Raw genomic sequence first — 26,621 nt, 5'->3', positions numbered from 1 at the left:
ATCTAAAACCAAAAGCCTGGATTCACCAACCAAGAGAGAGCAGGGGAGTCAGGGTGGGGAGGATCTCAACAGTTTATTCATATCAAAAAGAGAAGGCTGGTGTGCCTAGCTTCCATCCCACGGAACTGGAGAATTTGTGCTACACATGGTGTAGAGGTAGTGATGAAGCTCTGGGTTTTCTCTTGTTCACCACTCTTATTTCACATATTTGGTAGAAGCTGAAGTAGAAATATGGAGATATAATTTTAATGAAGTCAGGTGACTATGTCATGGAAGCATACTGAAGAAGTCAAGGACTTTTAGGAATCCAAGAGCACCAACATCCAACTTACACTCCCATCCCTTGATGGCTCACAAGATGGTACTTTGTTAATGGCAGAACAAGTCATCTGAACCTAAAACTATGGGTAAATTAAAACACTAGACTCTCTTAAGGAAAAATGAATTTAAACTATTGGACATATGTGGATAGAGAATAATTCTATACTCCATTGCTAAACTACCTCAGGTTTAATAGAATCGGATTTTGAAGAATTGTAAAGCTACTTGGAGGAAATAAAAATCACAATATCATGAGAATTTCATTTCAGAAATATGATAAATATTACTTACGCTTTGTTTCTGTTTCTAGATCTGGAGTATACATTTCATGGTATACTTATATTATGAAGTATCTGCCCTACTATGGAAAGAAGCTTATTTGCTGAATGACCAATTTGCTAAATTACTGAGAGGTTTTTTTTTTTTTTTTTAAGGTGTTAGGGGTAGGAGTTTATTAATTAATTAATTAATTTTTGTTATGTTGGGTCTTCGTTTCTGTGCGAGGGCTTTCTCTAATTGTGGCAAGCGGGGGCCACTCTTCATCGCGGTGCGCGGGCCTGTCACTATCGCGGGCTCTCTTATTGCGGAGCACAGGCTCCAGACGCGCAGGCTCAGTAGTTGTGGCTCACGGGCCTAGTTGCTCCGCGGCGTGTGGGATCTTCCCAGACCAGGGCTTGAATCCATGTCCCCTGCATTAGCAGGAAGATTCTCAACCACTGTGCCACCAGGGAAGCCCGTTTTTGCTTTTTTAAGAATTAATATTAACTGCAGCTTTTTGTCAGTCCTTGTTAGTTAGTCCAGTTCCACTAAATATAAACTTATTCTGTTTCATATTTCAAAAACCAAGTACTTTTGTGCAAAAGTTTAGGGCTTTATCTAAACTTATTAGTTTGCTGTTTTCTATTTTTGAATACTTATGTCCTCTTTGCTCCTATACCTCACATTGAAATAGCTATCACAAATTATGCTAGACTACGGTCTAGGTATTTGTCAATTTGAATTGCTTATTCAACCAACTTACCCAGAACTTCAATCAATGTGGCACATTTTTAAGAGATATTAATAAGATGATAGTAGATGCATGCTTCCTGCAAAGCAACACAGGATTCCTGCAATTTTGGAAACTATGCTGTATATTATGGTTATATGGCTTGTCCCTGGGCAATTTTGGCATCAACCAGACCTAAGAGTCCAAGTCTTCTTTATGAAACTGTAGAAATCATTGAAAAAATTGATGATATAATCATAAAGAATTAAAATATACCTATAGATCATAGGATGGACTGCTAAACTGCTGTTTGTTAAATGTTGAATAAAAAAACTGAAAAACTGGGACTTCCTTGGTGGCGCAGTGGTTAAGAATCTGCCTGCCAATGCAGGGGACACAGGTTCGATCCCTGGTCCGGAAAGATCCCATGTGCTGCGGAGCAACTAAGCCCATGCGCCACAGCTATTGAGCCTGTGCTCTAGAGCCTGCGAGCCACAACTACGGAAGCCTGCAAGCCTAGAGCCCACGCCCTGCAACAAGGAAAGCCACGGCAATGAGAAGCCTGTGTACTACAACGAAGAGCAGCCCCCGCTCACCGCAAGGAGAAGCCCGTGTACCGCAATGAAGAGCAGCCCCCGCTCACTGCAACTAGCAGCAACAAAGACCCAACGCAGCCAAAAATAAAAATAAATTTATTTTTAAAAATCTGAAAAACTAAGTTTTCATTACATTGGTTATTATGTTCTGGATTAAAATACAGAATCTAGCTCTTTAATGTAATAATAACTGTAATTTACTGAGCACCTACTACATGCCAGGCACTTGGTATTAATTATCTTTAATTCTAATAACAAGCCTGCAACATGAGTTCCTCTGTTTACAATCCTGAAAACTGAGATTGGAGAGTTTAAACAAGTTACCCAGAATCACAAAGGTAGTGTGTAGAGAATTGTTTTTTAAAGTCCATTTTGGTAATTTTAATAAAATGCCTTTCTTTCCTACTTTTAATTTACATCTAAAGAATCATTTATATCAGTTCCACTACTAGCATTTAAATGAAACTAAAATATATTCATCTTATATGTGGAATATATCTGCCTGAGAAATCAGAAAGGAAATAAAATAGTACTCTATTCTTAACTCATCCTTGCATTTACCTATTATAATTTATTATTATGTATATAAATATATTATATAATAGGTTTGCTAAAGTAACATGAGTAGGACATTAACTTAAAAAGTAAAAGCATGTTTGCTATATTTTATGCAACAGGAAATGGGTAAAAATCTCTCTGCATTTTTGTTAAATTAAGATTTTGAATCTGAAGTAGGTATGCATTTCTAAATGACTTTTATTACTTTACGTAGATCTCATAAGTGGTAGAATGTAAAAGTTTACTATGCATTTCCATGAGTTCTGGCACTTTCAAAGTTATGGACGTGGTACAACATTTCATTGTGACTGACAGTATAAGGCTGCTATAATAAAATTTCCTGTCAACTTGCTCTCTCCTGCAATGCCTGAAGCATCTCAGGTTACATGTCAGATTAAAACATATGATGTGCATTGTCCCATCTTTATAGCAAAAAAACCAAAATGGGGCCAAAATAGCTTGGGGGGTTGAAGTGTTTTCTAATTACATATAGTAGATTGTTTGAAATGCCTTAATTATGTCATTTATTTTTGTATCTCATCATGTGGGATAAGTAAAGTTTAGAGTTTTATGCAAATTTTCAGTTATCCAAGTACTTTTCAATTGCCACTGGGAACTAGGTTTCAGTCATGTGAGTTGCTCCAACTGTGACATCATTTAACTAAATGATATCCATTTAAAAAATTCACTTCTATGGGCTCTAAGTTTTATAAGTCTGATGCTGTTTTTCCCCTCCAAGGTGTTCTTCTGACTACCCCAAAGTGTATTTACCTCCAATGCCAAATTCTCTATTTGTATTTTGATTGTCTCCTCCTTCAGAGAACTTTGCTTCAAAAATTAAACTCTCATATTATTGCTGTTGTGGAGACTTTTTCCCCATCCCCTCAGCTTATATAGTTCTGTTCTATATAAAACTAAAAATCCTTTCTCAACTCTTACTCCTCTTTCTTTCCTTCCTCTGTCAACTTTCGAGAATAACAGTCTAGCTCTATTCGTTCATTTCTTGACATCTTGTAACTGGGTTTCTATCTTTAACACCATATGGCATTCTTGAAGACAATGATTTCCTGGCTGTCATGTCCCTGGATCTTTTTTTCAGTTCTACCCACAGGATACTCTCTCCTTAAAGTCTCCGCTTCCTTGAGTTGACGGCATTTGTATGTCTCTTGGTTTTACTAGCACTAAACTTTTTTCTAAGACTGGTATTTTTCACACTACTCTTTCCCTGGATCATCAGTTTCTTCTACCTCTCGACCTATTGATACCCACACTTTCCATGTTGAATGGTTCTTAACACTGTCTATGCATCAGAAATACCTTGGCGCTTTAAAAATACTATACAGTTATTTGGGCTCTACTATACCCCATTGAATCAGATTCTCCAAGAGTTGAGCCCTTTAAGAACCTCTCTGGTGCTTTTGGTATATGGCTATGGTTGTAGGTGTTTCTCCAGGACGTATTACCTTCCTTCATTACTTTCTCGCTTGGCGATTCCATGGTGTTTTGGCTTTACTCATTATCACTCTGCTAAGGTAACTGTTCACTAGTTCTGGATTATTACAAGAAAACAAAATCATTTCATGGCTAAATTTGGGAAAGATTAGATAACAGAGAGGTTATTTTACTGAAGGACTTCTCAAGGTTGTATGTACACTTCATACCTCTATGACACTTAAGGCCCTTTTTACTCCCTCAGAAAGGGTTGTTTGCATTCAAATTTATCTCCTATCTCCTGTAGTCCATTTTATTTTATTTATTTATTTTTTTTTGTGGTACGTGGGCCTCTCACTGTTGTGGCCTCTCCCGTTGTGGAGCACAGGCTCCGGACACGCAGGCTCAGTGGCCATGGCTCATGGGCCCAGCAGCTCCGCGGCATGTGGGATCTTCCCGGACCGGGGCACGAACCCGTGTCCCCTGCATCGTCAGGCGGATTCTCAACCACTGCGCCACCAGGGAAGCCCCGTCCATTTTAAATATCATGGCCAGATTATCAGTTTAAGGCACAGCTCTACTCTTGACATTACCTTCCTCAAAAATCTTCAATTACCTTTGGACTGGAGCCAAGTTTAAATTCTCTAGCTTGGCATTGAAGGCCTTGGAAGATCTGGCTTGAGCATTTTCAGTTTGTTTTTACCATTCATTATGATGAAAAGTGTATAGACTTTGAAGTCAGACATATTTGGGTTTGAATTATGTTTTACCTTGGACAAGTAATTTAAATACTGCAAATCTCATCTGCTTATAAATGAAAGAAAGATAAACTTTCCATCAGGTGGAAGCAGTATTATTTTGAGAATTACAAGTTGGTCCTTCTCATACTCTATGCAGAAATGCTGCTATCACCTAAAAAACAGTGGTTCTCAAATTTTAGTAGGCATCACTATTAGTGGGGGTATTTGTTACAAAAGGAGATGGCTGGGCTACACCTTGATCTAGACTTGGTAGGTCTGTGTGTGGACTTGGTAGGTTTCTAGAACTATACTGTCTAATACGTAGCCACAAGCTACATGTGGCTATTAAGCACTTGTAGTATGGCTAGTCTGAATTGCGATGTGCTATATAAGTGTAAGATATCTGATTTTAAGACTTAATATGAAAGAAATAATGCAAAAATATCTCATTAACAATTTTCTTATTGAACACACATCGAAATAATATTTTGGCTATATTAAGCTAAATAAAATATATTATTCATATTAATTTCACTTGTTTCTTTTAATTTTTTAATGTAGGTACCAGAAAATTTTAAATGACATATGTGTCTCACATTACATTTCCATTGAACAGCACTGCTCTAGAATGTACACTAGTTAGAACAAGTTCCCCAGATGATTCTTTGATAGCTATCCTCAGGTCACCTTGAGAAACAATATATGAAATGTTAAGCTTTCTGAAAGAAGAACTGATGCCTTTCCATATCTTTATATCCCCACAGTATTCTGAACACTGTGGGCAGTTAACCATATACTAATTGAATTTGGATGCACTTTACATATTTAGCCATCAAAATACATAAAAAAATTTCTCTGGAAGCTTTGCTTTTGTTTTTTTCCCCCCAGTTCCTAAAACTTATTTTTGAATTACATTTATTAAATGGAACAAAACAACCCCTGAAATTATGGCTTTGATTTGTTCCTGAAATCAATAAAAATAATTTTCTCAAAGAACTGGGATTTTATCTTATGGTTATTTGACTTTGTATAGAAATAGGCCATTTATCTCTCTAGGTTCCAAAGTTATTCAATATGATCATACTCAAGTTCTTCAATTAAAACTAATGTTTAACACTGTACCGGGAATATATGCTAATTTTTATGCCATAGTAATTTACCAGATGAGGGGAAAAAGAAAGACATAAGTAGGGAAAAGGAGGTCTTTTATTTAGGGACAAATGAGGTAAGGGTGGTTGACCGCTCTGGAAGCAGAGAGAGAACTAAGAGAGACACAATTAGAAATATGGAAGCTAATGTTGGGATGCAGAACCACCTTGACATTAATGACTGTTAGAAAAGAAACAGTCACAAAATTAGAAATATGTTTTAAAGATTGTTTGGTAAGAATGAGTGAAGATTTCCCCACTTACCTCATTGCCACATTGCTGCCATCGATAACTATTGGTCTCAGATTTTCCCCATCATCTGTTACAATCTCTTGCATCGGAGATTCAGACCGCTGAGATTCCAGGGAAGACGTTTCCCTCATTATACTGTTAATTGTACTAACTGCTTGTTCGGCCTCACTTTTATTTCCAAGTTTGACAAGTTCTCCCAAAATATCATTGATTAAAGCATCGGTACCAAGCTTGTTTAGCACAAGCTGAACCTGTTCTTCAGAATAACCTAACTTCAGTGCAAACTCCAGTTTTGTTTGGTACTCTCGCACCACATCAGGGGGTTTCTTCACTTCCTTGGTTGGCTGAGACTCTTCAGGTTTAAAGTCTTGCAAAATTTCACTGCGTTTGAGTATGTGAGGCTCTAAACACGGAGACCTACATAGTTGTCTGTGAGTCTTGGTTAATAAGCATGGCTCTACTGAAATGCTACTCAATTGTTCTGACTCATTATCAGAATTTGTGCTTTCTTCAGAGTCACCAGAGCTCGCATTCTCTTCAGACACCTCTTTTTCTTCCTTCCCGGAATTAACTTTATCCATTGTTGGTTTTTCTACCATTGACCAAGGTACAGATGTACTTAAACGTGGGTCAGTGCTCTCCACATAAAGGTGGCCTAGGTCATGCCCCAGATGATCCTTCAAGCCCATGAAGCTGTTATGTGTACTTGACTCCACTTTGCTGTTTTTTCTGTATTCTTGAATGCAAAGCACCCCGTATTCCTAGAGAAAAATGTAAAATATTTAGAATTTCATATCTACTGAATGATATTTCAGTATCATTTCTATTTCAATAAAGAAGTTGGGAGAGAATTACCAAACTACTGAATATCAACTTTGTTTTGTCTACATCCTCTCATCCCTTATAACACCCTTCCAAGATAGTATCATGTCCTGTTTTTCAGATGACGAAGTTTGGAATTAGAAAAATTACGTATTCCCTCCAAGGCAGCAAAGTAAATAAGTAGTGGAACTGGACTTTTTACCCAGTTTTGTCTGACTCCGAAACCCATGTTTTCCCCACTATATCATGCTGCTTCTCAATCCTGATGGAAGAGATTTTCCCACAGTTAGAGAGGCCTAAGTTTCTATAGTGACACACAGAATATTATTTTAAAAACCCTGTTTTAGATGTGCTATGACAGGTTATGTACATTTTCTCTAAAATAATTCACAAAAATTTGCAAAAATTCTTTTAAAGAGAAAGCCATGTGAAAAGGAACACATTAACTTATTATAATTTAAAAGTTATTGTTAATTTGGATCAAGCGTAACAACAATCTAAAGACTTTCAAAAATGATTTAGAGTACTACTGCGATGAAAGAGCACACATTCTACAACAGCCAACAAGGAATGAAATAATTACAAAGTGAATTATATTCCACCTAAGAGTTGAAGAGTTTTGCCCTAATAATCTTTACTTTGTAAATCCTGAACACAGTAACAGAATACAACACTGTGCTACCCTTATTAAGTGCCAGGGACTACAGTCTATTTCATTCCAGGGGAAAAAGCTCTTATTCTATGCACATTTATAGAAAGCATAGGAATGGAATATTCCTATAATTATATTTGCTGCTAAATAAAGTTAGCAGCAAATAATTAAGTACACTGAATAAATGTTATCTTAATTTCTTGAATTTTATGGCAGAAAATACTTCTGTATTATATTAGATAATTTGCTAATTATTATCTGCATTTGGTTAAAACATCATATTTTATTCTACTTTTCCCCTACAGGAATGCTTTTACTGTTTAAAATGCTTTGGCTGTTTTACTGTTTTCCTAAAAGTCTACTGGGAATAATTGTTATTTCTCTACCAGGAACAGGTTAGCAAAATAAAATTATTTTCTCTTGTGCTTCATTGTGAGGACTATATGCACATCAGTAGTTTACTTATTAAGGCAATTCCAGTGTTTTACACATGGATAACATTAGTAAGCCAGTGGTAGCTGAATACGAGACTGTCATAGAACACCTATTTAAATAACCTGAAAAAGAAAATTGGAAAAACATTTTATTCTACAGCTCCTCAACATCTTATTTACACTAGAAAGGAGCTATTATATAAATGTTAAGAGAAAATGCTAAGTGATTTTCTAAGAAGTTGCACATTTGAATGCATTAGAGTGAACTTATCAGAGAGTGCAGTATTTCTATACAATGAAATAAATTGTATTAACTATGGTAAATAATAGAGAAGAGACCATGGAATCTTTAGCTTGATAACAGTACACTTAAAATTCCTTCAGTGTAGAACTTCTGCACACGTCTACAGGAGTTTCTTCAGTTTTATCCCTTGAGAAGACATAAATTTAACATCATTGTTCTACTAATATAGCATTCATTAGTTTTAAAGAAACATCACACTCTCTTGGCTCCTGACCGCACAACTGATAAAAAGAAATTTTCCTTGGGAGACCTCTATATCCATCTGCTCCATTATGAAGCTGTAACCATTTCAATTTTTTTCTATTAATATGGATATGCATGAGCCCAATTATTAGAATTAAAGGAAGCAGTTTTGAAAGCAAATCTTAATACTCAGTGATTTATTAACTACTGTAATATAGTGACACCATAATGCAAGCAACAAATCACAACAGCATCCTAATAAAGGGATACAGTTAAAAAGAAAAATCTGCACTGTGGCCTTGGTAGAGCTCCCACCAAAAGTATCTTAAACAAGGAAAACCTATTGGAAGCTGGGCTGCCTGGCAACCAGAGCTGGTTGCTAAGCGGCACTCTTTTAACGTGCCATCATGAATGCTAGCACAGTAAAAGAATAATTTGGTATGAACAAAAGCCTATAAAAGAGACTGGGACTTAAGTGCGCCTGGTTTACCCTCTGAGAACAATGCAGCTGCCAAACCAATCTGGAAGCTCCGACATCATTGTTCTGTAAACCCCACAATCTGCTCTGACTGCAGGAAGTGTATTTAACGGGCAACATTTTTGATCTCCCCTGAAAAGTTTGGATTTTGCATAAGTGCTGTTGTGAGATAATTTTTCAAGATAATGACTCACTGACCAAATCCCTGAATTGAACTAAGAAATATTATTTTAATATTGAGCTGTAGTGGTTTTCTTTTGGACTGTTTTAAACAAGATTAATACTTTATGAAAAATAGAGTCGGTGGGGAACATTAGAATGAAATGTTATGTTTAAAGAATAATGAATTCTTAATTTTCACATTTTTCAAAGAAGCAAAACCAGATATTATAAAGTTTTTAAACTGAAAATTATCCACCCTAAAGACTTATTGGGTTGGTCAAAAAGTTCGTTCGGTTAGTGAATACGCTGTTCAATAAAGTTCTTCATGAACATGAAAAATGTCTGCTATTTTAACCTAAAACTGAACAAACTTTTTGGCCAACCCAATATTTAAATCTTTCAGTATCACTTTCAGTCTAATATTAGAAAAGTGTTGGTGACACTATGTAAATCTGCTTTGCTATGTAATTTTATTATATGGCTATAATGATTAAATAGGGAGAAAAATGGGATTATCCATTGTTTGCTTTTTATAATATTAAACTAGATAAAACTCATTTGCATTCAAATGTATTTAGTGAATACCACACACCTTGAACTTGTGATAATTCATATATTTATATATACTATTTAAATATAATGTTTCCAAGTGAGCTAACATGATTTTTAATATTAGGTATATGTGTAAGCTTGATTTACACTACTTCAAAAAATGTACACCTAATTTTGTTAGGCAAAATAACTTTTCTTTTAAAATATTTTGGTTGAACTTTTTTTTCACACTGACAGGCCTCTCTTCATCTTCCAGATTTCACTGGATAACTTTCTTTGAGGTAACCAATGTCATCTTGTACTAAACAAGCAGTTAAATAATTTTTAGTTCCTATAAACCAACAGACTATAAGGACAAATAAGTTCAATTACCAGGCCTATAAGCTGCATATATTTTCTCCATTACATAATATAAATTTGAAATAACTTATTTTTATTGACTCAAATGGTAAAGATTTGGTTTTTAAAAACTTTAATCTCTAAAATGCTTCCTTATTCACTTGTAATTAGTAAAAGATCACCCTTCATATATATACAATAGAATATTACTCAGCCATAAAAAGAAACGAAATTGAGGTATTTGTAATGAGGTGGATGGGCCTAGAGTCTGTCACACAGAGTGAAGTAAGTCAGAAAGAGAAAAACAAATACTGTATGCTAACACATATATATGGTATCTAAAAAAAAAAAACCAAAATTGGTCATGAAGAACCTAGGGGCAGGACGGGAATAAAGATGCAGACCTACTAGAGAATGGACTTGAGGTCACCAGGAAGGGTAAGCTGGGCCAAAGTGAGAGGGTGGCATGGACATATTTACACTACCAAATGTAAAACCGATAGCTAGGGGGAAGCAGCAGCATAGCACAGGGAGATCAGCTCGGTGCTTTGTGACCACCTAGAGGGGTGGGATAGGGAGGGTGGGAGGGAGGGAGACACAAGAGGGAAGAGATGTGGGAACATATGTATATGTATAACTGATTCACTTTGTTGTAAAGCAGAAACTAACACACCATTGTAAAGCAATTATACTCCAATAAAGATGTTAAAAAAAAAAAGATTGCCCTGAATTAATATGGCACTAAAAAAAAATTGTGAATATTTTGAAATCATTCAACAAAAAATTAAATTTAAAAGCTGACAAAAGTCTTAAGATATAAAAGCTGACAAAAATATCTTCAAAGGCTGCAGTACTACTTAATGTAATGTGTAAAACTTAACAAGGAATTATTACATCTTAGAACAAAGAATGGTATGTGATCTTTATTTTTGTTCAGTGCCTTAAAAATGATCAATATAAAAAAAAATGATCAATATAACTTTGAAAATAATTAGCAAAGACTACAATAACAACACAAAATTTACTATTATATGCAAGGGAGAAAACACTTTCCTCCTTAAAATTTTAAATTAGACTTGTTTTGCTTAAATTTTTAAATTAGACTGTTAAGTTTTGCCATTTACTGAAATGCAAACGCATATAAATAATCTTTAAATTAATCAACTATTAACAAGAGTAATTTTCCTCATTTCATGAAGCAGCCTAGACAAAGTTTCACACACAAAGTAGGTCAATGTTTATATTCCCATAGTTATCAAAAAACTTCAAGACTACGGCTTAACTTTTAGGTTATCAGAGACCTATTATAATTGGCCTTTACATTATATTCATCAACACAAAAGGTACTGCACTTATAGAGCTTTAGATTTCCTCCAAATATTGTACTAGAAACTAAAACAATTTTTCTTGTTGAAGGCCTAATAAGTTAAAAATCAAATAATACTATATGTTGAAAAAGAACTAAAATGTCATGCTATAGATGACATTTATAGATGATAAAGTGTAACCAATTATTTTAATTGCCAAAAAGAAGCTTTATACTAGCTGAAAGCAGATTTTATGATATAAAGGCTATTTACTAGAAATTTGTTGCATACACAAACATTCCCCCATTTAGTGAGATTTGCTGAAAGTTCTCATTAGATAACTTAGATAATCCTTCATCTCAAATCCAGTAAAAATTTTTTTATATTCTAAAAAGCATCATATTAAGAATATTAGACCATAAACTTGTTAAATCAATGTTTGTTTGTAACATCAAGTTACAATGCCATAAAGTGGGTTCTGATTGTTATCCAAATGGTAATAGTATGAGAACAATGGAAATAAAATAATGAATATGTAATAAATACCTACTGCTGTAGTCTCTGTGTATTTAATTACCACTGTATTTTAGTGAGTGCTGTTGTCTGCATCCCTCTAGCTAACAAAAGAAGGATGTCCCTTTGAACAGATTGGTTAATGCTCTGGGGCAACAGATGTCTACTGGAACTGCAGGAGACCAGCAACTGGTGGCCTGCCCATCTTCTGAAAACTTTCAATAGACTTATGCATATGTTCACACAATAGGGCATGTGGTAGAAATGAAAACCTCTTTTTAACCCTTTATGGTCTTTCTTTTCCTCCCAACTGATAGATGAAAGTCTTTGTCTCCTCCCTTCCCCATTACAGATCTCTTGAAAGCAACAGTTCTCCAAGTGACATCTTCAATCTAATACCTGAAACTAATGCAAGCAAAAAAAACAAAAAAATAAAAAATAAAAAAGGTGGGAGAGAAGAAATTGGAAACTATACATGAGTACTGAAACTGCTGACAAAGCAATTGAATACTTAATCATCATAATTAAAACAAGCTGAAACATCTAATAGCAATCCATCTCCCCAAGCTAGATTTTTAAGACAATGGAAAAATCTATTAAACCTTACTATCATTTTACAGCCCCTAGGTCTGACAGTGACACCTTAAGAAACCTAAGAATGTGACAAGAAGATAAAATCTAAATTCATTGTTTATCAAAATATCAGAACACGCTATAACTTATCTTTAAGTACAAATGATTACATGACATGCCTAATGCCTTGTGAATGCTTATGAAACTGTAATTATTTATATAACTCCAGAATATAAAAATGTAAAAAATCTGCTTCACAGACATATTTTACAGAAAGAATTTAATTTTCTGGTATTTTGGCACTATGTAATAATTTGTAGGCTTTCATTTGAGGTGCATTCTATCCTTAACAGAGTTCAAATTAATATCCTGAATACTTAGCAAAGTTTAACTTCCAAGGCATTAAGTAGCACATATACTCACGTTCGCAGGAAAATACAAAGACATTGGTTTCTGTAGCAGCTTCAGCAGTAACTCCTTAACACAATTTTAGCTGCAGACTTCCAGGCAAGCAAGAAGAACAATGAATGGGTGAACAGATGGAATGGCAATGTCTTTGCTTAACCTATTACCGAGTGGAATAACAACCAATCATAGGCCAGAAAGCTCACAATTAGTCGGCCAGGCAGATGCAAGCCAACCTCAGCACCCTGCGTCAGGTTCGCAGGTTTCTAAGATAAGCAAGTTGATGTCATTCTCGGGTCTGCCCGGGGCAGCATGTGTATTAACGAGGGGTGTGCGGCAACAATAGGCCATACAAAGCTGTAGTAGGCAGCTGCTCTTTGAGAGCAGAGCCATTAGGGAGCAGGCTGCCAACAAGAAACACCTGGCTTGGGCAGGCCAGCTTTTCCTCCTTGGCTTTAAACAAAACAAAGAAACCAATTATATTTTAAAGTAGCAAAAGTTGCATGTTTCCAAAAAGTCAAGGCTATCCTCTAGTCTGTTAGCTTTTTGTTTCTGAGAAATAAAGAAAACGAGGTGTGTCAAAGTAGCAATTAACTACTGCAGCAATCCCTTTTCTCTAATAAATGATTTACTGGTGAAATGAGACAGAGATTATAGCAAAGCTACTTCCCTGGAAATACTGGGAAATATAAAATATTTGTAAGTATTGGTTCATTTGTGGCAAGAGAATAAAACAAACAAAAAAAAGATGATGAAAATAAGATTGCAAAAGAAAAAGGTTTAAGAATGTACAAACAGAACTGATTTTTTAAAGTTCATAAGATAAAACAAGTTTGGCCAACTTTGTGCCAAATGAGTCATCTAAACTTAATATTTAGACAAAACTACTTAACTTCAATCTAAAATCACCAGAACGATCCACTTTATTTGTGTCAAATAACAGTGTAAAATTATTTTATTATGGATACTAGTTAATCATGTAATTAAATAAAAGCAAAATCATTCATTATGTTTTAATATACAACATGATGTTATTTGTTATATTTGTATTTCATTAAATTTGTAAGATGTAATACTCAAATTTCAGTTCAGGAACAGGTTAACTTTACAAAGAAGAAACATTGTAATATTTTTAAAGGATATGAGTATACGAAAATCAGCTCTGTCAGTGAGGAAGCCTGTCATCCCTGATTTATTTCAAAGTTCCAGACTACAGTATTTATAATGTTACGGACTACTTGCTTTTGAGAGCTGCATAAATTGTATCTTGAGTGACCTCTGATTACAGAAATTCAATCAAAATTTAAACACCATCAGGTGTTGTGAGACTATTTCCTTACTAAAGAAAAAGGCAATATAAAGCGGTTCTACTACCTACTTATGTGGTATAGAACACACACACACACACACACACACACACACACACACACGTCTCTCCTTTTCATTCCAGTGCAAATTAAAAGACTGAAGGAAAAAGCTCCTCTTAAAATACAATTTTCTGAGACAGGCTGATTTATGCAGAGCCTGGGCTTTCCCATTATATAATCAAGTACCCTAAAGGTATAAAATTTGGTTAAAGCACCCCAAACAATCTCAAACAATCTAAATCAGTCTTTCTTCTCACACACAAAAACAGAGGCTACTCACATTTAGGACCATGGGACAATACTTGGAAAAAAAGTTAATATTGGTTGGGACTCTTGGGCATGTCCTTATTGTGCCCAGTCAAATGTAAAAGAGAGGTACTCTGTTTACAAAAGAAGAGAGAAATCTACTCTAAATGGTTAAAAATTTTCAGTTATCTCACCAAAAACATTCCTTGTGCCCACTAAAAGCCTAAAAATTATTGCTGTTTCCAGAAAGAAAACTAAAATACAAAGTATGGTATTTGTAGATCACCATTTGTCTATAGATATTTTTCCTCAAAAAGAGCTTAATATTCCATGAAAGTATGTTATTCCAAAAATGTTAGAAAATTTAAAAATTTGTGAAAGTATTTTTAAACTAAATGTAAATATTAGATTCTGAATGCCAAACTAATTTCTAAAGGAAGAACTATTCTTTTTCTGCCAAAGGTTACAGTAATGTTTTTGCAATAGTTACACCCATAGTCTAATTCCATAAGCCCACAAAAGATCAAGATAAAGCATTTCTAATATTATAGTTTATTGCAAAGTATAATGTGATGTGAATTACATAGAGTTCAAATTTTATGTCTTGAGTAAGCATATGAACATCACAGAAATCAAGTTAGAATTTTTTTTTTTTTTGGTGTGGCAGTAATTTTTTTTTTTAATTTCATGAGTAAAAAGGTATCATCAACTCTGAAAAAAGTGAGAAAGATAAATCAAGGCCACTAGTATGGTTAGTAAATGTACTTCTGGTAAAGGTGAGTTTGATTAAATAAGATTAAGATGAAAAATATGACATATTCATGCAAAGTAGTTACAACTAAAACCTAATAAAACAAGCTATGTACTGACTAGAGATAGCAAGGTCAATATTTATGAATTTACATTAAAATCTTTTCCCCTTTGTATATAAAAAAGACACTCTTTAGTATGAATAGACAGTCCCTCTTTCCCCTGGGCTTTCTTTCTTCTTTTTACCCCTTTGCTACTATAGTTACTACTTTATAGCTTTAATTCAGGAGGAGGAGGAATCTTCTCACTAATTCCTGCCACTGTGAACACAAAGAATGAGAGAAAACTACCCAAGAGCTCAGCAGGAAGCCTGATCCCTAGCACTGGATTAAGCTTTTTTGCAAACAGCAAATAAAGGCAGTGATCTGAAAAAGCTAATCAGATCCTGCTGTGGTATTTAGACTATCTTGGTTGCTAGTATTGGATAATGTTAAGCACATTAAAACATCTGTAGGTGAAAAGAGGCCCTTGCCTGCCTTTCTTAGTCACATGGCCTTGGTGCACTTCCCACTGCAGATAAAATGCAAACAGCTGTACTGGCTGTCTGGGTCACTGCAATAAATGACTGAGCACACGGCGCAGTTATGACAGTGTGGTTTTTGTGATAACACTAAAATCTGTCAATGTCAAGAGCTTTTCTAACATTTGAAAATTCAACTGTTTGCTGAGGTATGAATGTGAAACACATGGGTTTTGATGCTAGTGTTGGAATCAATTCTCTGTCAGCAGTGATCCAACCAGCCTTCCCGGTAGGTACCTTTCTCCTAATATGGATTCGTTCTCCTTCAATCTACAATTCTTTTCATCCTAAAACACCTCCATAGAAGTAAGATTATTAAATCAAATTTTCCCAATTGTCCCCAGAAGATTGAAAGGTTAAATTTTTAACCAAAAGCTCTCATTATTTTTGATTTAAAAAAAAGAACCGACCAACCAAAAACCTAATTTATACCCATGGTGTAAAAGAATGGAGCAAAATCAATCAGGCACTAACTCTAACCTCTGAAAGTTATTATATTTAGTAAATCAGATGGTCATGAGAGCTTTAATATATTTCATTTCCTTAGGCTTAGATTACTTTCATTTCTTAATTTATCTCCTTCCTTGAATACCCCCTAAGTACATCCCTGCCAAAGTAATTTGCAATGACACCACGCTTAGGTTTAAAAAAAATCTCAGCAGATCACATCTCTGGTCCTCTGCTTTGTTTTCAAGATTCTTACAACCGGGGCTCCTCTAGTCCTGTATTCTTATTTCTCACTTCAATTAAGGTGAAGGAATAGCAAAAGTGAAGTCACAGATGCTGAAACAACTGTCCCTTCACCCAAGTGTTCTCTTGCACAGCCTCACCTAACCAGATCACATCTGTTGTTCTAAGCCCAGCTCAAGGCTTATTTTTCCATAAACATCTTCTTGGACCAGTCTGGTTTTTATTGAACTTCTATAACATTAATAGTCTGTACTGCACAATATAGTACTTATTTATGAACCAGGCTGTAAGCTTCTTGAGGGCAGATCCATTTAATCTTTGATAATCCACACAGCAAAAAAACCTATATGGTACCCAGCAGTGTGTTGCTATCTAGAAGACATCTGAGTGAAAAACAGGACCAGTAAAAAACAGGCTCCAGCAACTTTGAATGCAGGCATTCATATGAACAAAATGCTCCCTGCTAGTTTTTATTTCTCTTTGTGACAGGGTGAGCTTATCAAAGAGCCTGCAGTGATTTGCAATGTTCCTGTAGCCCTGGCTCTGCCACTGGGGCTGCTTTCAACATTCAAGGCAGCTGTGAAATTGAGTGAGCTCAAGCCTGGCAGGGATGAGAGGTCTTTTCCTGCAGTCTCCTTCTCTGGCTTCAATTTCCTAACTAGAGTGGCATCCCCTGGAGTAATGCTCTGGCCTCTTCCGCCTCACTTGAGGATGACTTATCTGAGGGGTAAGTCTGGGAAGAGGAGTTGTGTAAGCAAAGTGCAGCCCCTTCCTCTGCACATTTCTCTTGGGATCTGCCCAGGTGCAGACAGCACAGAGTTGCTTTGCTCTCCAGCACTGCCTGAGATTGGATGACTACATCTTTCTAATTTGGGGGTTCAATGTTGCTAAGTCCTTTATGCTGTGCTCTTAAGTCCTGTTCTGCAATAGCTCCATCAAAAGAGCTGCTATTTTGATGTCCATCTACCTGGCTCCTTTGTTTATTTCTCAATTGGTTCAGAACTAAGGCAAGAAAAAGACCCCCTCAAACAATATTCAATAAGTTTTGTTATAAAGAACTATTAAGGGAAAAAAAAGGTGATGAAAAGACTTACATAAATTAACTCAACAGACCACTTTAAAAATATGTATGAAAGGATAAAGTTAAAAAAAAGAAACAATTCTGTGACAAAGAAAGAAGATAATGCTTCTTCAAGTCAAAATTCTTAGGGTTTGATTATAAAAATATTTCAGTGCCATAACACTAAGAGCAGATACTTTCAATTCTCTCCAGGGTTCAGAGACAGATAGGAAATCCACAAAAACAGTATTTCTTCTCAGTGGTCTAAAAATAAAGAAACTTTTCTATAGTCACTTTAAGTGACAATATAACCCATATGATTATTTGGGTTATATTTTCAAGTATTTCCCAATGATTAGCTTCTCATTTAGTTTTTTTTTTTTTTTTTTTTTTTTTTTTTTTTTTTTTGACAGCTTGCGGAATTTAAGTTCCCTGACCAGGGATCAAATGGGGGCGCACAGCAGTGAAAGTGCCAAGTCCTAACCAGTGGACTGCCAGGAAATTCCCCCCATTTAGTATTTTAAAAAATTCAAATAAACAAGCAAGTCTTTTAAAAAGATGACCTTCAATTCCTATAAAACTTGTAAATACTCAAGGAATGAGAAATTTTAGAAAAGCTCAGAGAATACAAATGACATCCAAAATGCTGATGTACTAGGTTGCTAAAGCAGCTAATGTGTGGCGGAGCAGGATAGAGAAAATTCCTAAGGAAAAAAGGACATAGATGATCTTAAAAGAAGTATAAAGCACATGATATCATCCACGTTAACAAAACACAGTTATATTAAGTACAACTGAAACTGAGGAAAAGCTGACCAAACTGTGTAATTTTATATAAAATATATGTAAGACACATTCTCTGCATTATAACACAGCTGGATGGTAGTTAAATGGCACTTTGTCTCTGACAATAATGATAAGATTTACAACATCATTCTCCAAGCCTAGTCAGAACTCAACCCATCTCTCCTTTTGATGCCACCCACAGCACTGTACCTCTCACTCCTGACAGCACCCCTCACTTCCCACCTGCACGTGCTCATGTGTGCACATCATTTCACCTCAGGCTGAGTGTACCAGCTGAGGACGGTGCATGTCTTATTCTTCTTCGGGTATTAAATAACTCTATTTAGCAAACTAACTCAAAACTTCTTGACCAAAAGTTTAAGTGAAATTGACAGATTCAGGCTATAAAGAATAATTGTATCAGACAGAATTAAAAGAGGACTCTATTATTAGAGGTCTCTGTTCTTGCTAATGGTCTAGAAGACAATGTAATGGTACATTAAATGTAAAGGAACTCAGGAAACAATATATAAAACAAGGTATACAGCAAATTATGACCCAATAAAAGTTCTTTGTTAATTTTAAGTTTGATCTAAGTATATATTCTTGCTAATAGTCAAGACAGATAATAGTTCCTTACATACTAACTCCTATAAGATGCGAAAATGAAATGCTTGAGTTAGTACTTCCAATGGTCCTCATTCTACTGATTTTAGACAATTGTCCCAGTGTGTAAGAAACTGAAAAACTTTGAGAGGCTAACAAAACGAATGGTTGTGTTAGAAAACACGCCGTCAAATTAGCACAGAAGTTCACAACACAATTTTTCTTTACAGAGTTCTATTCATATCAGAGGATGATATAGTAATTTAGACATTAAATTTAGAATTCTGAACATTTAGGACAAGATTCCTTCTAAATGCAAATCATCATATACTATAAGTTAAATCTAGACTATGAATCATCCTAAACAGCTGCCAAAACAATTCAACTATAAACTCTAACAGGCCAGAGATTCTTGTGTTTTGTTTTCTGCTGTATCTCCAGCAACTAGCAGAGTGCCTGGCAAACAGCAGGTGCTTAATAAATATGTGCTAAATGATAGCATTCCAATAACTGGTCCAAAATATCTTTTCCAGATTTATTTGTTCTTTACGTCCCTTCACATAACCTACACTCCAGCCAAACACGAGGATTTAAAGCGGTGGTTCTCTTAATTTGGTTGCACGCTGAAATCCTCTGGGGAGGTTTAAAATATACTGGTGTAAGCGTTTCATCCCTATAGATGTTTATTTATTTATTGGTCTGGGTGATTCTAATGTATAGCCAAGTTTAAGATTCCTTCTTCTGGGCTTCCCTAGTGGCGCAGTGGTTGAGAGTCCGCCTGTCGATGCAGGGGACGCGGGTTCGTGCCCCGGTCCGGGAAGATCCCACATGCCGCAGAGCGGCTGGGCCCGTGAGCCATGGCCACTAAGCCTGCGCGTCCGGAGCCTGTATTCCGCAACTGGAGAGGCCACAACAGTGAGAGGCCTGGGTATCACAAAAAAAAAAAAAAAAAAAAGATTCTTTCTTCTAAAATACCTTTCTCCATATTTCCACAGGTTAAAATCTTATCTATTAGTATTGAAGATTCAGCTAAAACCCCAACTCTGCCATGAAACCTTTCCCGGAACACGGTTAAACATATATCTTTGGATTATTTGAGTTTTGCAGAGGGCCTGGCATAAGGTTAGGACTTGATAAATGTCTGAGTGGTAAATAACTCTGGGAGCATGGCACATAGCAGAAACGCAGTAAATATTTATTGAAAAAATAATGTATAGTTGGTCCTCGTTATCTGTGAATTCTGTACTTGCAAATTTGCCTACTCACTAAAATTTATTTGTAACCCCAATAAATCCTCGCGGTGCTTTACAGTCGCCCCACGGCCACGTGCATGTGCAGAGAGCCGGAACATTTGAGTTGTCAAACAGGCATTCCAGAGGAGGCTGAACAAAGCCCTCATGCTGAAACAAGTGTCCTAAAAAGGGCTTGTTAGTGCTATGATTTTTGCATTTTTGTGCTTTCTGTTGGTGAATTTTGTTTAAATGGCCCCCAAGTCTAGTGCTCAAGTGCTATCTAAGTGCAAGAAGTCTGTGATGTGCCTTGTGGAGAAATATGTGTGTTAGGTAAGCTTTGTTCAGGCACAAGTTACAGTGCTGTTGGCTGTGAGTTCGGTGTTAATGAATCAACAGTACATATTTAATAAAGTGTCTCTAAACAGTACTGCATGTACAACAAGGTTATGTATTGATTGGTCCATGAAGATGTTCTGACCAGAGGTTTGCAGGAACCTAATCCTGTATTTCCTCTAGAAGCAATGGTTCAGTATTTGCAGTGACTTCATAGAACATAACTACAGTTGCTCCTTGAACAACAGTGGATTTGAATTGCATGGGTCCAGTTATATGTGGATTTTTTTCAACAGATACATAAGGACTATGATTCTTGGTTGGTGATCTGGGGATGCAGAACCCTGGATAAGGAGGGCCGACTGTGAAGTTATACTTGGATTTCTGAGTGCACAGAGGGTTGGTGCCCCTAATGTCTGTGATGTTCAAGGGTAAACTGTTCAATAAAAACAAGATTGACTGTAATTTCATCCTCTCCTCAGAACTCTTAGTGATCTTACCTGTAATTTTTAATGCCAGTTTCATTCAGCAAATGGGCACCTCCTAGGTGCCAGGTGCTAGGGATACAGCAAGAACAAAGCCAGTCTCTTTACTCACCAAACTCACAGAGGGAGAGAATGTGAACAGTAAATACACGTCAGGTGATGGTAAATGCTATAGAGAAACTTTTAATCAGGGAAGGTGGTATTTGTGCAGATACCTAAATGAAGTGAAAGGAATATGTAACAGGAGAAGGGAGGGTTAAGTACAAAGCCCTGAGATGAGAGCGTTCACAGGACAGCAAGGTGGCCAGTATGACTGGCAGCAAGTGAGCAAGGGGAGGAGTCAGCAAATGAGGTCAGAAAGGTCAAGGTCACGACAAGCCATGTCACGCAGAGCTTTGAAGGGCAACGCACCTCAAAACTTTACACAGCATCAGAATCATACGAGAATCTTTTGCATGTATATGCTTCCAGCTACTTAAGAATTAGTTTGACAAGCTTTAATAGAAAAGCTGCTGTTAGGAGTTTGATGGAGATTGTGTTATAGTAATACTTGCTTAAAAAGCACTACTGATTTACTATATTGTTTAATCAAGAATAATTGATTGAAATTTCCTCTTTCAATACAGTTCCTAGATCTCTTTGTAGGGGGCTTATAAATTTCTTTTTAAACTTGTCTTAAAATATTTTGCTTTTGTTCTTGCTGTGAATGGAGGTTCTTTTCTTCCCTTATATTTTCTAACTAGTTATTGTTGGTGTCTAAAAAATAATTATTTTTATTCTTGTACATAAAACTTTAGTGCACTAGGTATCTCAGTGAACTCAATATTTCTATTAGTGTTTCACTGAGGCTCTTGGGTTTTCCAGGCATATATAATAATGTAAAATCATCAGATTGCCTCTTCCTTACCAATTTTTACATCTCTTGCTTCATACTTTTGTCTAATTACATAGTAATGTTAACAATGATTATTTTGTGTCATTCCTGATATTAATGGGAATGTGTCTAGTGTTTTATTATTAAACATTATATTGATGGCTGGTTAGGTTGTACACACATATACATATAAAATATCCACATCTATCACGTTGGGCAAATTTACCTCCTCATGCCTCATCTGTTAAAAAAAAATATACACACACAAACACACATAAATAGCTGTTTTAAAATTTAATGAGCTAATACATGTAAAACACTTGACACCTGGAACAGTGCCAGGCACACAGTATGCACTCAGTAAGTGTTAGCTGTATGTAATTATATATTTATATACAACTATACATTTACATACCACACAATATGTAGCCTTTAAAAAGTCACTTATAGAAATGTTTTCCTCCTACATGAAAGATTTAAGAAAAAAATTAAAAATGTGTATTGCATTAAAATGCTATATTAAGATGATCATACAATTTCTTCTTTGAATTACTAATATTGTGAACTATATTAACAGATTCGCTAATATAGAAACATGATTACATTTTGGAGGATTATACTGTATATGCTGGTATTTCCCTAGGAATTTTTACATCAATAATCATAAGACTGGCTTGTCATTTTCTTTATTTGCTTTGCCACATTTTGTTAGAAAAGGGATATGGTATTCCATCCAAACTTTTTCTCAATAACAAACCAATGGCCCCACATACCAAAGGGAATTAGACTAGACTGGGCCATGTGTTCCTATACAGGCAGCACTATTTCTAATATCTGATTTACTGGTATTCTGAAACGTGTACCTGACCCCTTACTATAAGTTCTAGGGTAGAGTTTACTCCAGCATGGGGTCCAAAGAAAAGAGGATGAGCAAGAGAGAGATCTTATAATTTATGGATATAAACACCATAACACACCCTCTCCCAAAAAGTATCCAAATATCCTGGACAAATTATGCAACTGCTGTGTCTCAGTTTCTTCAACCATAAAATGGGGATAATAACACCACCAACAGCACAGGGTTGCAATATATATAATAACTTAGAACAGTGTTTGGCACATAGTAAATATTAAGTATTATCTTAAAAGTTTATACTAAAAGTGAAATTTCAGTACAAAAAAATAGAAAACCTGATTTTCATTATTTTATGTTCTCATTAATTCTAAAGTTCTGCCTTTGTTCATGATCTCAGAACATGAATTTTGATAAATTAATAAAATAATTTAGAACAATGTTTCTCAGAGGGAAAGGGGAATGACATTTAGTTTGGAAAAGCCAAACATACCTATCCTTTTTTGTAAGAAAAACTACTCAAGATTTAAGTGTCATGGAATATTTTGGCTAATAAGGATAATTAGAAGACAACAGTATCAATAACTATAAGTATCTTTGTATGGTGACACATCATAACTAGACTTATCCTGGTGATTGTTTTGAAAAGTACAGAAATATCAAATCATAATGTTGTGTAACAGGAACTAACATTGTGTTGTAGGTCAATTATACTTCAAAAACAAACAAACAAACAAAAAATAGAAAGAGATCAGATTTGTGGTTACTAGAGGCAGGGGGTGGGGGGAGGGGGAATTGGATGAAGGTGGTCAAAAGGCACAGATTCCCAGTTTTAAGAGAAATAATACTAGGGATGTAATATGTACAACATGATACAGATAATGAACACTGCTGTACATTATGTGTGAAAGTTGTTAAGACAGTAAATGCTAAGAGTTCTCATCACAAGGAAAGTTTTTTTTTTCTATTTTTTAAAATTTTGTATCTATATGAGATAATGGATGTTCACTAAACTTACTGTGATAAGCATTTCTTGATGTATGTAAGTTGAATCTCTATGCTGTGTACCTTAAATATATACAATGCTGTATGTCAATTATATCTTGATAAAACTGGAGGAAAAATATATTCAAAAAAGAATGGTAGAAAGCTTAGTAAGGAACATGAGTATAAAAATGGCTGGGAGGGCTTCCCTGGTGGCGCAGTGGTTGAGAATCCGCCTGCCGATGCAGCGAACACGGGTTCGTGCCCCGGTCCGGGAAGATCCCACATGCCGCGGAGCGGCTGGGCCCGTGAGCCATGGCCGCTGAGCCTGCGCGTCCGGAGCCTGTGCTCCACAACGGGAGAGGCCACAACAGTGAGAGGCCCGCCTACCACAAAAAAAAAAAAAAAAAAAAAAAAAAGGCTGGGAATCAGTAATTTAGAAGAAATACATTGATCTGATGGTGGGCAGATGTGAAGGGATGTGGGAGAAAATGGAAGTAAAATTAGAAGAAATTATAACAAGCACCTGAAAGGAAACAAAGGTTTTTCTTATGGAAAATGAGAAAATACTTCTTTCAGTTTAGCAATATAGATGGTGGACTGTGCAAAATTATTTTAAAATAAATGGCTGTAGACAAAGATCAGCCATCGGCTCCCACCTCTCTCATAATCTCATTAACTTTTAATAAAGTAATAAATTAGTATACTTTTCAGAATTAGCTTTCTCTTAAGATCTGTAAGTTACTATCAAAAAGTTAAAGCCATAATAATTGTCTCCCTTAAATAATTGTTATTTAACAAATCTTTTATGAAAAAATTCCTGTGACTTAGGAATCTATTTTCTTGATAGTAATACATTAAATACGGAGTAATTTAGTTCTTATGGCATTTTTACAGATGTTAGCTAGGTGATCAAATTCTATTTTAAAATGTGTACAACTAATACATTTTAAAAGTAATACTCTAATGGAACGCAGGATGACAGCAGCCTGGTCCATGGTCACCCAATCAAGCTAAATCAGAGGTTAAGCCAGTATTCAATGAATTCATGTATTCACTCAAGAATCATTTATTTGAATGCTTACTATGAAAAAGTGACATTGAGTGAAGAAGATGAGAGAGGGTACAAACATGAATACAGTTGCTACCCTAAGGAATATAAATTTACTAAAGAAATCAAATAGATGAATACCTATACAATATAGCACATGTCAAAATTAATGCTATTAATAGTGATATATCATAGAATACAAGAGACAAAGACATTGGCTCAGATTGGAGAAGGTTCTGAGAGGCAACATATAAGCTGAGAACAGAATGATGATGATGACATCTGTGGTAGGGCAAGATGGGGAGTGGGGTAAGGTAGAGAAAGAAAGGATTTTTGCCTAGAAAAAACAGGATCAAAGGCCCAGAGACATGAAAGATGATATACAGAATACTGTGAGAAGAGTATACTGCTGTAGAAGAGGCTAGAAAGTTAGGATGTGGTTAGTTTATGGAAAGTCTTGAATGCCATACTAGTGTTTCAACTTTGTTACTGGGAAACTACTGAAGGTTTTTGAAAAAGGGAATGGTGTATTTCTACTCACATTTTAGAAAGGTAATTAAATCAACTATAATATAAAATAAAAATTAAAATTATAGATTAAAAAAAAGAAAGGTAATGGGGAACCATTGAAAGTTTCTGAGAATGTGAATGATGTGTTTCTAACTACATTTTAGGATGGTAATTCCAGCTCTATTAGGTTTGAGCAGGCAAGAAACTCAAAGAAGACAAGTTAGGAAGATATTATAATACATAATGGTCTAAGCAAAAGATGACTGGTATCTAAAGTTATGCAGAAAAAAGAAACAAATATGAGATATTTTCTAAGATGAGCCAATGGGTCCAGTAAGGATTTGATACTAAAGACAAAAGAGGAAGGAGTACCAAAAAATAACTGATGGCATCAATTGATACAGATACACTGCAGAATGACTGAGGACATTGGGTAAAGGTGATTAGTGACCACTGAGGGAGCTTTTTCGGAGATATGAAGACAGGTGGGGTGATCAGGCAGCTGCTCCTAACCAAGTTTTTATGCCATAGATCCTTTCTCAGTCTAATGAAGGCTATACACCTCTTTTCGAAGTAATGCTTTTAAATGCATAAAGCAAAAACAGAGACTGCATTACAAAGAAGCCAATTATATTAAAATAGTCATCAAAATATGTAAAAAATGTGATATAGTAAAATATATGCCTTTTATTAACACATTAAAATAAGATGTAGCAGCAGACCTAATAACTACCATGATTTTGAAGTAGTTAAAAGTAAAAATGATATTTCAGAGTATTTACTTCAACTGTAACATGATAGGGAAACATTTATGATTTCTATGGATGACACAGTCATATATGCTGTTATTAAAATTGGACTTGTTGCTTACATTCATAATTGAGGGAAATGGTAAATTTCAATCAGAGGATATGAATATAAACACATAATTTTTTTCCCATCTAACATCACAGAATGCCCAAATGCTATCCATGGACCCTTTGGGGAACCACAGAACACAGGCTAAAAACTCCCAGTTAAGGAGTAAGTGTGTGCTGAAGAAGAGATGACAGCATATGTATTCTTTTAATAAGTTTGGCAGGAAAGGAATAAGATATAGAAAGATATTTTGGTGGGTAGGGAGGGTAAGGGTTTTTTTTTTCTTTCTTTTAAGACCTTTAAACCAGGAGAATGGATTTAATGGGGCAGGAGAGAAAAAAGGTATGCCCACCTATGTACGAATGAAAGACTGGGAATAAATAAAAGGACAATAACTTAGAGGAAAAAAAAGAAGGAATAGCAGTGAATTGGGAAAACAGAGTTGGTTCAATGAGGCAAACGTTGGCTCTACTTTAGCCTCTAATTCTCGGTCAAAATTAACCAGCCTACCACCCTCAACCCTGCAGTCCTTTCCCAGCCTCCACAAGACCTAGAGGGCCAGGACTAACTCGGGGTAAAGAGTGAAAGGCGAGGACAA

At 35.5% G+C, this 26,621-nt stretch overlaps 1 protein-coding gene across 2 annotated transcripts in view; it reads right to left on the bottom strand.

Moving 5' to 3' along the window:
• Positions 1 to 26,621, bottom strand: part of ZC3H12C (zinc finger CCCH-type containing 12C) — a 63,252-nt gene that overhangs the window by 23,451 nt on the left and 13,180 nt on the right. Inside the window, exons 1-2 of one of the 2 annotated variants that reach the window (XM_067038899.1) lie at positions 12,777 to 12,845; positions 6,047 to 6,795 (exon numbers count right to left, since the gene is read on the bottom strand). In XM_067038899.1, coding sequence (XP_066895000.1) covers positions 6,047 to 6,795; positions 12,777 to 12,800 — 773 coding nt within the window. In that variant the 5' untranslated portion in view covers positions 12,801 to 12,845. Of the gene's footprint in view, positions 1 to 6,046; positions 6,796 to 12,776; positions 12,846 to 26,621 lie in introns of those variants that run through there. The other variant, XM_059068611.2, reaches the window with a different exon arrangement.

Source organism: Kogia breviceps, chromosome 7, assembly GCF_026419965.1.
Source record: "Kogia breviceps isolate mKogBre1 chromosome 7, mKogBre1 haplotype 1, whole genome shotgun sequence".
Lineage (NCBI taxonomy): Eukaryota > Metazoa > Chordata > Mammalia > Artiodactyla > Physeteridae > Kogia > Kogia breviceps.
Note: the sequence above shows the minus strand (reverse complement) of the source record. Positions and strands in the feature narration are given on the sequence as shown.